General features: G+C 48.8%; 1 protein-coding gene across 2 annotated transcripts in view; it reads left to right on the forward strand.

Moving 5' to 3' along the window:
- PLXNA2 (plexin A2) overlaps positions 1 to 15977 on the forward strand; it is a 247885-nt gene that overhangs the window by 202967 nt on the left and 28941 nt on the right. For both annotated transcript variants that reach the window (XM_003831204.8, XM_034945808.4), the window contains exons 13-16: positions 6327 to 6478; positions 12626 to 12743; positions 14701 to 14837; positions 15741 to 15908. In XM_003831204.8, coding sequence (XP_003831252.5) covers positions 6327 to 6478; positions 12626 to 12743; positions 14701 to 14837; positions 15741 to 15908 — 575 coding nt within the window. The remainder of the gene's footprint in view (positions 1 to 6326; positions 6479 to 12625; positions 12744 to 14700; positions 14838 to 15740; positions 15909 to 15977) is intronic.

Raw genomic sequence — 15977 nt, forward strand, 5'->3', positions numbered from 1 at the left:
TTAATAGAGACAGCGTTTCCCCATGTTGCTCAGGCTGGTCTCAAACTCCCGACCTCAGGTGATCCGCCTGCCTCGGCTTCCCAAAGTGCTGGGATTACAGGCATGAGCCACTGCGCCCGGCCAGTTACTATAACTTTTTACTTTATAGACTTAATTTTTTAACCTTTTGACTCTTTGTAATAACACTTACCTTAAAACACACACATTGTACAGCTGTACAAAAATATTTTCTTTCTTTATATCCTTATTCTATAATATTTTTTCTATTTTTGAAATTCACTTTTTTACTTTTTAAACTTGTTTTGTTAAAGACTAAGACACAAAGACACACATCAGCCTAGGCCTACCCAGGGTCAGGATCATCCATATCACTGTCTTCCACCTCCTTATCTTGTCCCACTGTGAGGTCTTCAGGGGCAATAGCATGCATAGAGCTGTCATCTCCTATGATGACAATGCCTTCTTCTGGAATCCCTCCTGAAGGTCCTCCCTGAGGCTGTTTTACAGTTAGCTTTTTTTAAATAAGTAGAAGGAGTACACTCTAAAATAACAATAAAAAATATAGTAAGTACATAAACCAATAACCTAGTCATTTAGCATCATTATCAAGTATTATGTGCTGTACATAATTGTATATGCTAGGCTTTCCTATGACTTATGACTGCCACAATGCCACAAGGTGGTAGGAATTTTTCAGCTCCATTATGATCTTAAAGGACCATCGTCGTATATATGGTCCGTCATTGACCAAAACGTCAATATGCAGCACAAGACTGTAGTCCATAAGAGGACAGGGCCAGGACTCTGGGGGTCCCAAGTGTGAGGGGCGGGCAGAGGAGGGGCACACAGGCAGTGCCAGCACAGCACAGAGGGGAAAGCCTCAGTGACCCCTTTCGCCCCAACCCAACAGCAGCAGGCCGCTTCTAGGATATTCTTTCTCCAATCCCCTCCTTCTAGCTCTCACTTCTGAGGTCCACATGGGGAGAATTCAGATAGACTTCTAGTCCACAGTATAATACAGGGAGAAAAGCTTGGGGCTGAAATGAGTCAGTATCCAAAGATCTTCCCTGCTGATTTGACAGGTTTCACTTCCCTTCCCTCTCTCTCCACATCCCCACCACATTCACTCACACACACACACACACATACACCCCCCAAACTGTCAAATCATTTGTTTGCGTGGGTGTCTCATTCAGAAGTACTTCCCTGAAAGCATTAATTGAGTTCATTGTGGAAAGCTGCACCTACCCCAGAATGGCTGATAGCCAGGGAAAGAAGAAATGGCCACAAGGGAGGGAGGAAATAATAAAGAACATCTTGTACAGGGCCAGTGTTCTTCCAAACTTATTTTGGGTGAAAGGATGATGTCTCGCTCTGAATCTGCTTCTGTGCAGGGCCCAGAACTCGCCAAAGCCAGGGCCCTGCTCTGGCGGCATCACTACTCCCTGCCCAAGCTCAGGCTTCGGGCATTCTCCAAACAGCCCATGAGCAGCTCTTTGTACCCCGGGTCACCCCAGTGTCTGTGATGCGCTCCCTCATCCATGTGCTGCCCTTCCAGATGGATAGGAAGACTTCCATCATCTCTAACCCTGCCAATTCTAACATCCCATGTTTTAGTCATCTAGGAAGACAGAGGTGCAGGGAAACACAGGGAAGGAGATTACCAATTATCAAGACCTACTCTCTAAACCAGCATACTAAGAACTCTCCAGATGTTATCTCACTTAATCTTCACATCATCCCTGTGAGGCAAGCATTATTATCTGTTTTTGAATGAGGATATTGAGATTCAAGGTCACATAACTTGTAAGTGTCAGAGCTGGTATTTAAATTCAGGTCTGTCTGATTCCAGAGGTTACTCTCTTCCTTCTGCAGACACTGTCCCAGCATCAGATGGTCTTTCTTCCCTCTCCGACTGTAGCCAGCAGCATAGAGCTATCTGAAACTGACCAAGACATGGATCTGCCTAACATGCTGGCCATACTTTGGTTTCCCTTCTGTCATTGGGGCACTCCGTATGACTCCACCGCAGCCTCTCATCCTCACCTCTGTGGGAGAAAAGCTCTCCCCTCCCCTGCAGCCTCTCAGCTCCATCCAGATCTAGAAGGACTTGCTTAAAGTCCTGCAAGCAGTAGCTGGGGATTCAGCCAAATTGCCCCTCTATAGATCCATGTAGAAAGGCCAGACTTGGCTTCCAGGAGAGCCAACTTTGTGGAATGCAACCCTGGGTGCCCTGCAATCAAAAGCTGCTTTTAAGAGAGAGCCCTGGGGACACAGTCTCTGTGTGTGTTGGGCGGGGCTGGTGGGGGTTGGGGGATTGGGACCCTGCAGCTTCCTGGTCTAAGGTGGTGTCCTGCAAGATCCTGCTCACTCCCCCTCTGGAGAAGAAATTCTTTGTCACCAAGCCTCCCCTCCCTGGCCGTCTCCGAATCCTTGATCCTAAGAAGAAATACAGAAGGCAGGATGCAGGGTCCTTGCTTCCCGGGCCCAACACAGAGATGGCATGGCCCTTAGACTCATTCTCAGCTGCCTGGAAGGCTTACAGAAGCTGCCTTCTACAGGGTGCCTCTCTCTGTTCCTTTGCACTCTGCACACAGACCTCCACCTTGAGCCACTCTGATTTTTAAGCTGGAGGTGAATGGGTAACATGTCCAAAGGCTCAGGGATTTTTAAACAGCGTGATGTAGAAAGGAACCACCGATAGGGCAGGGCATGAAGGATGTGCTATTGAATGGAAAGTGTGGCAGAAGGGGTAAAAGGGATCAGAACCAGAAAGACCACACCTGCCAGGCCAGCCTTAGGAATTAGGGACTTTGCCTTGGCAATGGTCAGAGCCATGGAAGGTTTTTAGAGCAAGTGACTAGTAACCTGGTCAAGTATGTGTTCATGAAGGTCACCCTGGCAGCTACTGGAAAGTAGATTTACATGCAAACCCTTGGGGTTAGTGTGGGTAGGAGATGATGGAGTCCTCCTGAACACCTACTCTGGAACACATGGACTCAAAAGACACCTGGGAGTGAGAACTGATAGGGCCTGGCGACCTTCTTTATTATTTGTGGTAGATGGGAGAAAGAAACAGTTGAAGGTGCTTACAGAATTCCTGGCTGGGTGCATGGTGAGTCCATTAACCTTGAAAGAGGATCTGGGAGGGTAATTGGCTTGGGGGTGGGAGGAGGAAAAATTAAGAGTTCGTTTTTAGACATGGTGAAATGTGAGGCGCCTGAGGGAGATACATGGGGAAGTGGAGATGCCCAGTAGCAATTGGATATATGGCTATGGAGCTCAGGAGAGGGGCCTGCGCCAACCATATGGATTTGGAAGTCGTCGGTAATGGAGGCCTTGGGAATCCACTTGCAAATCAAATAATCACCACTTCATCTATGTTTTGGAAATTCAGGCTTTTACACGTCAGTTTTGCTTTAAGCAAGGAAGCTATAAGCTGTGTCTCCTGTAAGCCCCAGAGCATGATAGTTGCTTAGTTGTCTCCTGAACTCCCTTGCCACCTACCCTGGGTGCTGGCAGCATGGTACACTGCATAGAAAGAAGACCCCCATAAAGACCCTTCACTCCCCAGACACTTTCCAAGCCCTGTGGACCTGGTTTAATGACCCACAAGGACACTCATTCTCCCGGCTTGGATTCCCCCAGCTGCTAGCTGGAACTACCCATCTCACTTGTATCTTCATGCCATGATTATAATGCTTGCCAATAATTTACCCAAAAACATCTTATTCTCTAAACAATATAAGCTGAATTATGCCTCTGAGCAGCTCTGTGCTAACAAATAGACCCTACAGCACCCCAGTGCCCACGACCATGTGTCTGCCACTGATCCTTGAATGTTGGAAGGGAAACACTACAGTGATTTACCAGCAGGAGGAAGCTACCCTGTGGAACCTGCCAGTGCCTCTGAGGATCCACAATGCGGTCCCCACATGCTACCTGCAAGACAGAAATATTGTTAGGCTTTCCAGAAAGATTTCATTTCACAGTTTTTCTGAAAGGTTGTAATTAACTGCAGCGAGCAAAAGAATGTTTTTTAAGAAATAAAAGTAGGGGAAGGAGAGGTTTTGTCAGTTCCTTTGGGTAGGTGGGTTCATGCCATCCAGGTGGCTAGGGGAGGGGATGGAGGGGCTGGTGAAGCTCATTCCAAGTGGATTAAAAGAGAACCAGAAACTAAAAGCAAATTGTCTCCTGCTGATGCTCTCCTGCAGCAGGTAAGGAAGCAGCCCTTTCCATTTCTCATTAACAAGGGTTCTTTTCCCAGAGCCCAGGAGTCCCAGGTCCCTGAGGAAACTGTGCCAGGGGAGACTGGAACAGCCAGGGTGGATTATTGTTGGATATTTTTAGAGTGCAGAGACAGATGAGCTATAGTGGCTGTCAGTTCCTCATGCCAGCTCCTTCCTCTCCAAGTTGTCCTTCCTTCTCCCACCCTCACCCCCAGCATACAGAGACACCTCTGAGCCCCCTTGACTATATCTCCCTTGATTCATTTCATGTGTGCTGTTTATTTTTATTCATAAGGGGGATATTTTATTTTCAGACAAGGGAGTCAGAGCCATAGACAAGGTGACTTGGGTAAAATAAGCCTCCAGATAAGAGCATTCAGGGCCTGGATGGGACAGAGGGAAGGAGGCAGCACCATCTTTGGCCTACGGAGGATACACAGGCAGGAGGTCTGGGTTCAAGTCCCGGCTCTGCAGCCAACTTGCCAAGAGACGGGGAGTCTGAACAGCATATCAGCTGGGCAGTGAGGGAAGGAGGCATCTTTTCTCTGCTCACTATCACTTGGTGGTTGGTGGCTGAATTGGCAGCACAATTCATGGTGCCCACATCACAGGAAGGGAGCAGTGCACTTGCCCAGAAGCCAGGAGATAAGAAGGGTCTCCAGATCGCTCTACAGCATGCTCACCTGTACTCATCCATCATCTCCACCTGAGGGTACGCTGACCCTCCCACCCCATCGGACACTCCACCAGCACATACAGGGTCAAGAGGGAGACTGTCCAGAAGTGTCCAAAAACAGAGAGGCTGTGGCTCTGCCCAGGTATCCTCTTCTGGGAGATTCTAGAGGACCCTCGATCTTCATCAAGTCTCCTTTTTTTTTGCTCCTTCCTTCTTCCATCCTGCCCTCCCTATGGTGTAGTAAAAAGAACACTGGACCTTTTTACAACTGTGTATACAAGTTGTTCAAAGCTTTGGATATATCCCTGACTTCTCTGGGTCTCATTTGTCTTGCTGTAAAAAGTAAGGATCTTAGAATAAGATACTCTCAGATCCCTTCCAGTTATGAAATTCTGTGTTCCTCTGCTATCTAGGATTGAGTTCACTTCGAATTATTTTTCCTACTTCAGATAACTATTGGCCACAAAGTGTGAACTTACTCACTGGGATCTGTTGGATCCCAAAGAGCTACATTTTTCCAAGAGCCTGGTCTGTTCCCAGATAGAACTTTATTACATCTTGAGAGACCCGGATTCTGCTATTCTGTTTCCAGTGTTTGGGGTCTGAATTAAGGAATGAATAAATAAGGAATCCTTGCCAACAGGAAGCCAGCAAAGATTTGGAAAATCCTAAAGTTATTTCTTCTTTGTCCTAGCATGTGTCATAGGATGTTTTTTGCAGAACAGTGTCAAGTGCACTTTCCATCTTTGATCATCTCCCCTGCAGCCACACCTAGTCTCTACTCCCCACACTCCCACTGCTTTCCCTCTGTATCTCTTATCCGTGTATACCCCAAATCAGTGGTATTCATGAACTGCCTTTATCTCATCCTCGACTCTAAGTTTCTTGAGGCCAAATTTCCTGTCATATTCATCAGTGTACCCCCAACAGGCTGTAGCACACAGCAGGGGCAATAATAACACTGTCACAATTACAAAGCCCTCTGGTTTCCAAAGTGCTCTCAAGCACACCTTCTGTTTGGTGCTTCCAGACTCCCTTTGAGGTTGGCAGAAATGATTATACCCCCTTCACAACTAAGAAAACTGAAGTTCAGAGAGATTACGTGACTGATCGCAATCAGGCAACTAGTGAATTAGAGACATGTCTCAAACCATGGTTTTCTGCCTTGAGTCTAGTATTCTTTCTGATAATTTTTTAAATAAGTAGATGAATGAATGACTGACTTAAAGAACCGAGGAAGCAGTGTAAAACAGAACATGATGTCAAGATCCGAGATAAGCTAAAAAGTGGACAAAACACACTCACTCACCAGAATTCCTGGTGTCCATAGGTTCTTAAACCTCCCTGGGGGAGGGGGAAGGGTGCTGCTGTTTCTGTTCCTGTGACCAAACCAAATTGCTAATCCCATTTCCCTCCTGCAGATTTTGACGGTGTCTGGACCGCCGGAAGGAGGGACGCGAGTGACCATCCATGGCGTGAACCTGGGTCTGGACTTCTCCGAGATCGCCCACCATGTGCAGGTGGCTGGGGTGCCCTGCACGCCCCTCCCAGGGGAATACATCATCGCTGAGCAGTGAGTCCGCCCTGGCCAGCCCTGTTCCCATGGGAGCTTCAGAGTGGAGACTGGAGACTCTCCCCTCTCCCTTCCTGGGCCTTTTCCATGATTCATCTCCCATTACATTCTCCTCCCATGGACCTGCCCCAGAAGCCTCCCCAGGGCCCCCTCCTCCCTCAACTCCACCCTCAGGGGGTCTCATCCTGTTTGATTCCCTGTTCCCTGACTCTTCTGGCATCAGGGCTCCGGCCCTGACCGTCCCTCATTCAGTCTTTGCCTGCCCGCCAGTGTGACTGAGCATTTCCTCCTAGGTCTCCCCCAGCCCTTCCCCTGTCAGCCCCCATTGGAATGCATCCTGTATGGTGGGCTGCAGGCAACAATTTGTTTGGTGCGTGGGGCTCTGACAGCAGCTTAATCCGAGCAGGGCCTCCGCTGGAGCAAATTCATTTATTTCACTAAGGGAAATGTCAGCTGGAAATTAGAAAATAGGCATGTAGTGGCGGATAGGCAAACGGGGCTCCAGGAGTGACATATGTTTCAATTTGGGGTGTTCATTTGGCAGTGGTGGCTGCTGTGGAGTTGGCGGGCAGGAGGTGGGCACGAAGCTGGGGGTCGGAGGATGGAAAAAGGGAGGCTACCCCTCCAAAGGAGAAAGCGGGGGAGCAGCCAAATCATTCTGCATGATTTATCAGGGAAGTTGGGTCAAGCCATTCTGATTCCACTGTGAACACAGCTCTGCAGGGGGTACTGGGAGCATGAGCAAGAGCATGACTTTGGGGCAGGGACTTCCTTCCCTTATCCTAACCCTCTGCCAGGTCAGGTTGTTTCCTCTGATCCCCCCCACCGGAGCCAGCCTTTAGTGGCAACCATAAAAATGACATCGCTTTATCTTCCATCAGCCCTTTGCAGTTAACAGAGCACTTTCTCATCCACTATCTCATTTTTAATTGGTAAGGACTCTGAGAGGTAAATATTGTTATCATCATTCTGCAAAGCAGGAGAGAGCAAAGGACTCATGAGAAGTGAAATGACTTTCCCCAGTTCATTCAGGGCATAAGTGGCTGAGGCAGAATTAGACCTTGAGTCTCCTGACCCCTAATGCAGGGCTACTTCCCTTCCATAACAGTGATGGGGCACGACTCCTGGACAGGAGCAGTCTGAAATTCCATGAATCAGTGTGTAGCTCTGAGGCTTAGAGGCCGTGATTCTCGCAAGGCCCAGAGAAGGGTCAGAGTCCAAAGGGGTGAATTCCCAGACTCTGAGGGCTGTGTGATGCCTGCCAGCCACAGCAGGGAGAAGAAAGAGCTGGCCTGATCTCTCAGATCCTTCAGGTCTGATCCTTCAATGACAGCCTTATTCCTGCAAGGAATGAGTCCTGGAGGAAAGGCTGGCTGGGCCTATAGGACAGAGATGAGGAAGATGGAAAAAGGGAAAGGAAACAAATAGTGCTTCTGAGCCAAAAAAGAGGTGAAAGCTGTTGTGGCAGGAGCCAGGGCACCCACAGAGGTCCTCCTGGCAGACCATCTTTACAGAGCCCCGCACCCTGCCAGACTAGGCAAGGTGCTCAGTTACACGACCCCAAATCCACCTCAACCTCAAGGACCTCCCTTGGGCCCCTGGACACAGACCTGTATCCAACTTGGTGAGATGCCACAGGAATCCAAAGGAAAGGGCTAGGGTATGGGGTGAGGGTGGGAGGTAAGGCTTTTAGCTGAGAAGTGCAAATTCCTGGGCAACTGGCCCTCAGAATCACATGAGGTTTGGAATGAAACCGTGTTTTAGACCTGCCTCCTCTACTGACCAGCCCCAAGACCTTAGCAAGCTGTTCAATCTCTGTGACCTTCATTAGCCTAATGTGCTGCCCAAATGTAAGGAATTTCAGTTCTATTTATGAAAGGAAATGTACTGCACTCACCCCGCACCCAGGGCCATGGGGAAGAAAGTGTCGAGAGAAGCTGCAAGTGAGGCTATGAAAGGAGCCTGGGGAGGGGAACGATCCCCATGCATTCCTGCAGAGGCTGGTGGTCACCCCAGAAAACCACCACTTCAGGTATGGGGTAGGCAGAAGACAGAGAGCACACCCCATGCCTCGCTGGATGCAGCCCTGGTTTCCAGCTGTGCCAGGCTCGTTACCACTCCCGAGGTTTCAGAGTTTGCTAACATCATTAAAGCCTCCATCCCGGGCAGTGAGCAGCAGGCACAATCGTTACAGATGTCTGTGAGAGATGAATTTGGCTAAAAGGGCCCGGTGCAGAGTCCCGGGCGCGGGCAGGATTCGCCAGCATGGTAATGATTCACCATATGCTTGTGCTGCGCCATCTATCACTCAGCAATTAGGTTAATGTCGGTTAAAGGGCCCCGCTTAGTCCTGCAATCAGCACCCCACAGGTCTGTGGAGGGCTGGATGATTCAGTCACAGGAAGTTTCCTGGACCATGGGATGCATGTTGAGGCTGCAGCTCAGCCCCTCCTGGGACAGGGGCTCCACATGGAGCAGATTCCCCTTAGATCCTCAGGCTGCTTCCCTCTCATCTGCTGTACCTGTGAACTCAGCCATTGCGGGATGGATGTGAGATGTGTGTGTGCTGCCGCCCCAGGGAGCGAGGCACCATCTATGCAAGTCTATGGGAGGTGGTGTAGTGTGGGGCAAGGGTACTGGGTTGCATTCCAGGAGACTGGTGCTCAAGCCTTAGCTCAGCTGTGGATGAACCAGGTGACTTTGAGCAAGTCACTTTGCTCCCTGCTTCTCAAACATCTCATCTGGAAAATAGGTATTTAGGAATAGATGATTTCTACATTTGCTTTGGTGGTCCTTTAGATGTCCAAACCAGTAAATGGTATGCCCCATGGAATCTGCAGCTCCCATTGTAAAGATTATCTGTGGCACTAAGGTGCCTCCGGAAGCCCCCTGCCACCAGGAGGAGTCAGGTCTTCAGATGTCAAAGCTGGATGGCTGTTTGGTCCAACTTCCCATTTTATAAGGAGAGAATCTAGGCATCTCCAGCTGTTGTCTCCTAACAATACATAGGGACCCCAGAGCCACCAGGGACACAGGGAGGAGACAGGGAAGACAAGAGGCCTCAAGAAATCAAACCACAAGAAATCAACCAACCTTGCTGACTTGCAAGGCTTGAAGGAGGTGGTGGTGCACACACCACTGCCTATGGTTGTCTACAACCAAGAAGGTAGAGGGGACAAGTGGTTAGCTCTCAGAACCTGAGGAACCCAGCTCAGCCTTTCTCACCACCCCTGCCAACAACCTCACCTCTACCATTGCTGCCATATCCATACTGTCCCTTCCTTGAAAGACATACAGAGCATCCCATTAAATCTATTGGCAGTAGAGGGGAGTGGTCAGAAGCATGAGCTCTGGAGTCGAGCTGACCTGGATTTGAATCAGGGCTCTGCCACTTACCAGAATTGTGGCCATAGATAAGTCACTTAGCATCCCTGAGCCTTAGTTTCATTGTCTGTACAATGGAGATAAGACCCGCTCTGTAGCAGAGCCTGAGGATGGCATGAGATCCTGTCTTGTAGAGTGCCTGGCAGAATCAGTAAACTGTAGTTCTTATTATTATTAAGGTCTAGAATTTGCTTTGGCATAATACTCCTTCCTCAATATAACCCTTTCCACTCCCTGCAGCTGCCCTAGCTTCTTCCTTTAACTCCCTATCTTCCTGAACTCAAAGAACAAGTGCCTGCAACAAATATTTTCAAGCCCTTTCCACCCTTGCCTGCAGGCACTGGGTCCCAGGAATGAAAGGGAAGAATCGTTGAGGTGATTAGAATTTGTCTGCAATGCTACCTGATTTTCTTATGACTCTCCAGTTCTTAGATCTTCCTGCCCAGACCCTTTTCTACAACCCACTGCTGACCACAGCCCTCTGCCCACTCATTCCACAGCTGAGAAGGGGGCTCGGCTGATGCCCGAGGAAAGAGACCTATGGCCAGCTCTGATTTCTCCCCAGCGCAGCCCCTGGACCCCTGCATCCTGCCTTTCCAACTACAGGTGCCCTTCCTTGCACACTTGAGTGGCATCCATCTCTCAGTCATCACTCTTCTCCTAGGTGCTTGAATATACTGCTTTTCTTTTGAAACATGAGCCCCAAGCAGGAAAATGTCCTAGAAGAGACAGTGTGCCAAGAGGCCCTGACCCATCATTAGCTCCACACAGGGGCAGCTGACCAGGGCTGTTCCAGGCCTTCTCCTTTCCTACACAGACCCAGGGCCCGGGGAAGAACATTTCCATGCTGCCCGTGACCTTCACATGTTCTCTTATTTCTTTTTTCCTTAACTTCAAGCCTGTGATGATTTCTTCCTCCTTTTCTTCTCTAAGATCACTCCAACAGAGTGTCTGAGGGTGATGACTGAGTAACAAGCACACCCTCATTAGAAGAGAGGGAGAGAAACTTACCTACTCCCTCCTGTTCTCTTCCTTTGTCTTCCCCAGCACTGCCCACAATAGCTAGTTGATTCTCCTCTGGAGCTCCTTGAGCATGGTGGGCATCGTTTGCAGGATGTCAGGGACCTGAAACAGCAGCGGGTTGCCAGGGTCCGGGAAACAGGATGAGAGAGTCGTTAACCACACGCAGGTAGCAGCATGAAGATAACCACACGGTACCTTAAATTGAGCTTCTCGAATGCTCCCCTAATGGGGTTTCAGGAGACAGTTACGTGTAAAATATTAATTGATCATCACTATCATGTTTCCTTGGGTTTATAATTAATTGATTGATTCATAGAGAAAGGGAAGAGAGACTATTCTTCCATATGCGTTCAGTACTTTCTTGTTGAATCTAATATGCTAAAACGTAATAAGACAGTTATTGCATGTTAAGTAAATATTCGCCAGGAGTGAAAGTAGTTATTTGGGATTAACTGTTATGAAGGAGATGGAGATCAGTGGCGTGCCGTGTGTGTGAGCATGCAGCGTATTTGTTTAATGCAAGTTTTATTACATCGAAATGAAATCTCTGTTTAGTTACCTTCCTTCCTAGAGAAGCTGTTGAGATAAGCATCGCTCGGTTAAACACGGATCTTCCCCACCGTGTCAGGATAATGCTGGGGATTAGTGGAGATGGGGTCTGTTTTTCTGACTCCCCACTAAGCAAACCTACCAGGAGCACCAGACTGCTCTGAATCTCCGAAATGATGTTGGGAGGAAAGGAAAAATCCTTCCCTCCATTCCCAAGCTCTTTTTAGCTGAGCTGTCAGGGCCCTCTCCCACCCAGCCCAGGCCCGACCATTCCAGGCAAGAGTTTCCCCAAGTCCCTGATGCCTTCATCTCTCCCCATCCTCAGCTGCCCACCCTTTCTAGAAGGGTACCGTGGCTAAGGCAACCAGTATCTAAATGTGCTTGTGTAACTGTTCTCAGGCGCCAGGGAAGTCATCACTAGGGGTATTGATCTGGGCTGCTCGAGAGAGAGCGCTGCACACTTCTTCCCTCCAGCTCTCCCGTTAGTGTGAGACATGACTTTCACTCAGGGCCGTGTCACTGTCTCTCCCACCGGGTGTGCTCAGCCCTTGATGAAGTGAGAGGCCAGTGTCACCTGCTGGCCTAATGAACTTGTCCAGCTCCCACCCCTTTGCCTACTGCGGCAGGACTCCACCCCTCCCGTTCTGCAGGGAGCTCCTTCTCTGAGCTCTCACTATCTCACCAGATTATCTCTCCCCTTTTTAAAACTCACTACAGGAAGCAAACCACAATTGAATCGGCTTGGCAAACACACCCTCACTCACTCATTTAGGGAGTGTAGCAATGTCTGCTTGTTACATAGGAGAGAGCGTCAGCTAGATTGCTGCCCCGAGATCTCTGTTAGACATTCCCTTTATTCTACAAATTCTGGGTCCCTACCCAATGCTAGGCACCGCGCTAGGCATGGGGAACCACAGAAATGGCCACAGAATTAGGCAGCAGAGCATATCAGAGGCACACAGGGCTTTAGAGATGATCCGGTTCAACCTTCACACTGTGCAGTTGAGACCAAAGCCCAGAGAGGGAGAGCACTGTACTCAAGGTCACACAGCAAGATGGATGACCAAGCTGAGTCTTGGTCTGGCATTATTGCAAGACTGTGATGAGTCATTTGCCATGACTGGGAGAGCAAGTGGACAGCGATGCCAGCCCTTGCCCAGTCCCTCACCAGAAGGTTTGCTTTCTCCCCAGGATTGTCTGTGAGATGGGCCATGCCCTCGTGGGAACCACCTCCGGGCCAGTACGCCTGTGTATTGGCGAGTGTAAGCCAGAGTTCATGACCAAGTCCCATCAGCAGTACACCTTCGTGGTGAGTACTGGGTCCAGGGCCAGGTGCAGGTGCCCAGGGAGGAGACACACATGCTCCAGACTCCTCCCAGGAAGCCCCCACTCCCCTCCACCACCAGGCTTCTTGCAGACCAAGGAGGAGAAAAGGACCCTCCAGATAAGGCAACTTCTGGTCTTGCTGTTTTGAGAGCCTGTCTTTCCGGGATGAGATGGGCATGTGATAAACAAAGCTGTGGAGTCTTGGGAGTCCCAGAGGGCCACAGGTCAGAGTTCTAAATAAGGCAAAATCCAGCCTTTCTTAGAAAGTGGATCCTAGACTGGGGGCGGGGAGGAACTGCCTCTTGTCCCACCAGTGTAATATCTTAGTCTAATTCTAGCCTAATGAGGACGCATAGCCTGAGGGACCTAATTAAATAAGTCTATATTTATCCGCATGCTTTGTTTTCTGCCAAGGATATTTTAAGTGGGAGTTTAGAAGAGTCACTGAAATCTGGCAGGGATGTGTATCTGCACAGGACCACCAGAGTCACTCTGTATGTGTAACTCGCTACTATGGTTACATGCACACATTCACACAGTCACACCTGAAAACATCTCTTTATGCGCAGGCAACAGGTAGTCAAATTGCAAAGACTTTCTTTCTGTAATGGCACTCTATTCATACTGAATCAATAACTTGCTTCTGGGGCCCTGGAGCCACCCTGGGCTATATTCATACTGAATCAGTAACTTGGCTTCTTCGGCCCCGAAGTCTCTCTTCTGACACCTACATTGCTACATCGAGTATTTCATTAAAAGGCATTAACACTAGCAGATGGGGTCAAACCAGCCTTGCTGAGAGTTTTTAAAAATCTTTGGGGCACAAAATTCTATTTTCTGTAAAGCATTTTACTGATTGTTTCAGGTTTTCTAGCCTCTGCCTTCTTATCTTGGCATCTCCACCTTTTTCTTATACTCTCCTCTCTCAGACTGGACAGTACCTTGCCCTATCTGCAGCCAACCTACTCCATCTCTTACCCAGGGCAGGGGCAGTGGGCATTTGTGTGAGAAGCAAACACAGGAGAACTAGCTGGGGAGAATGTCAGTACTCTGACAATCTGGAGCAAGTCAGAGCTGAGAGGGGCTTTAGAGATAACCTAGCCCACCCTCCTCACTTGACAGAGGAGTAAAGAATGATCTCAGAACTTGCCTCAGGACGCACAGCAGATGAATGGCTGATGCAAACTAGAATTCATGCCTGTATAGTTGCTCAGTTAAATGCATTTTCCAATTGACTCCACTCCACTGCCCTCCAGGCAGAAGCAATTCTTTTCTGATTCAGGTCAGCCGCCTGATGCATTTTAGGTTAAGCAATTCTTTTAAGCTTCAGGCTGAATTTTACTACTTAGTGAGCTTAGTAGAAAGCCCCAGCGAGTGATGCGCCATCCTCCTGATGAGGGTCTGAGAAGCCATCCTAACATTTACTGACAGCTCTCTGCACCAGGTGCCCTGCTGTGCCCTTCTTATGCTCAGGGAAGGACAGAAGGGCATGTGCATGGGCCATTAATGGAGGACTTTAGCCTCTTGGTGGCCCAACCCAGGCAGGGATGCTTTATTCAGCCCTATCGATTTTGTGCCCAAAAAATCAGTACAGGCTCTAGATAGAGAAGCATTTTCAAATTGTTCTCAATTTGTAAACTAATTGATAGATTAGTCAGTGTCACCTCTGCTTTCCGTTCATTGTTATGAGCATGAGACTCTGGGGAGTTAATTAATTTCTCCCCACGTGACTCTTCTGCCTTCCCGGACATGCCCAGAGATGATTCTTAGAAAGAGTCTCACCTCTGGGGTAAGCAGAGAGAGCATTTAGGATTGAAAAGGACAGGACAAGTACCACCACGCCCAGAATGAAAACAATCTCTCCCATCCTTAGATCTAACCATGGTCCATCCTTTTGGAGAAAACCTAAGCTGTAGTCATTTCTCTGCTTCTTTCCAAAGAACCCTTCTGTGCTGTCACTCAACCCAATCCGAGGTCCCGAGTCAGGAGGCACTATGGTAACCATTACCGGCCATTACCTTGGGGCTGGGAGCAGCGTGGCAGTCTACCTGGGCAACCAGACCTGCGAGTTCTACGGGTGAGATAAACTTGAAGGGCCACCAGAAGACTGTACATCTGGGACATGTGCTGTTCACATGTTACTGTGCATGTTCATTCATAGGCCTGCCCCATCACCTCCATGTTATTTGCTACACCTAGACCCAAATACCATACCGGTCACTGTGAGAAATATATGCCACTTGTCAGTTTATATCCCGTATATCAAAGGGGCTGGATACTTCTAAGAATAATGAGAAGTGAGGGCCATGAGAACACCAGATGGAGGAGGCTCCTAGGAGCTCCCCAGTCACCACTAGAATCAAGCATTCATTGAGTCCTCACTATGGTGACTTGAAAAACACGGAGATTGCATAGCCTCAGTTCTTAGAAAGCACAGACTTAAGCTTAGGGAATCCTCTGTACATAAAAAATTGAACACCTACCATTTGCCAGCACTCCCCTAGCCCTGAAGATGTAGAGAATTTGGAAAGAATCCATGGATGAGAACCCAGTTTGCCCAGGATTATCTACTTGATAATCTCCTTGGACCATAAATTCCACAAGGGCAAGGACTGTGCATTCACTGCTATGTACAGTAGGTGCTCAGTGAATATTTGTTGACTGCCTGACCAGATTCTAAGCACTGACTAAATAGTTACATTCTAGAAAAATCCAGAAAAAAGGAGTTTCCCCGAAGCCCATGAAACCCTATCCCTGCCCCTCATTTTCTAACCCCCGTCTCCAATTTGCTACCTCCCTAATCTACTGGGGCACTGATCTATACTGATGCGGGATGTGTTCCATTGTTGTAGAATATAAAAGGATGACAGAACACTTCTGTGGCCTTACCCGCAGACCAAGGAAAGCCCCTTGTCAAGCCAGTGGGCACCTCTTGTTGCCCATGCCTTTCTTCTCAACCCTCCTGCTGTCTCCCTGTCAGGAGGTCAATGAGTGAGATCGTGTGTGTCTCACCCCCATCATCCAATGGCCTTGGCCCAGTCCCTGTTTCTGTGAGTGTCGATCGAGCCCATGTGGATAACAACCTGCAGTTTGAGTACATAGATGACCCTCGGGTCCAGCGCATCGAGCCAGAGTGGAGCATTGCCAGGTGAGGTGGAAGGTGGGAGGGATGCACCTGGAAGCCACCCAGCATGATCCCTGCAGCCCAAGTCTGGCT

The sequence above is a fragment of the Pan paniscus genome, chromosome 1 (genome assembly GCF_029289425.2).
Source record: "Pan paniscus chromosome 1, NHGRI_mPanPan1-v2.0_pri, whole genome shotgun sequence".
Classification (NCBI taxonomy): Eukaryota; Metazoa; Chordata; class Mammalia; order Primates; family Hominidae; genus Pan; species Pan paniscus.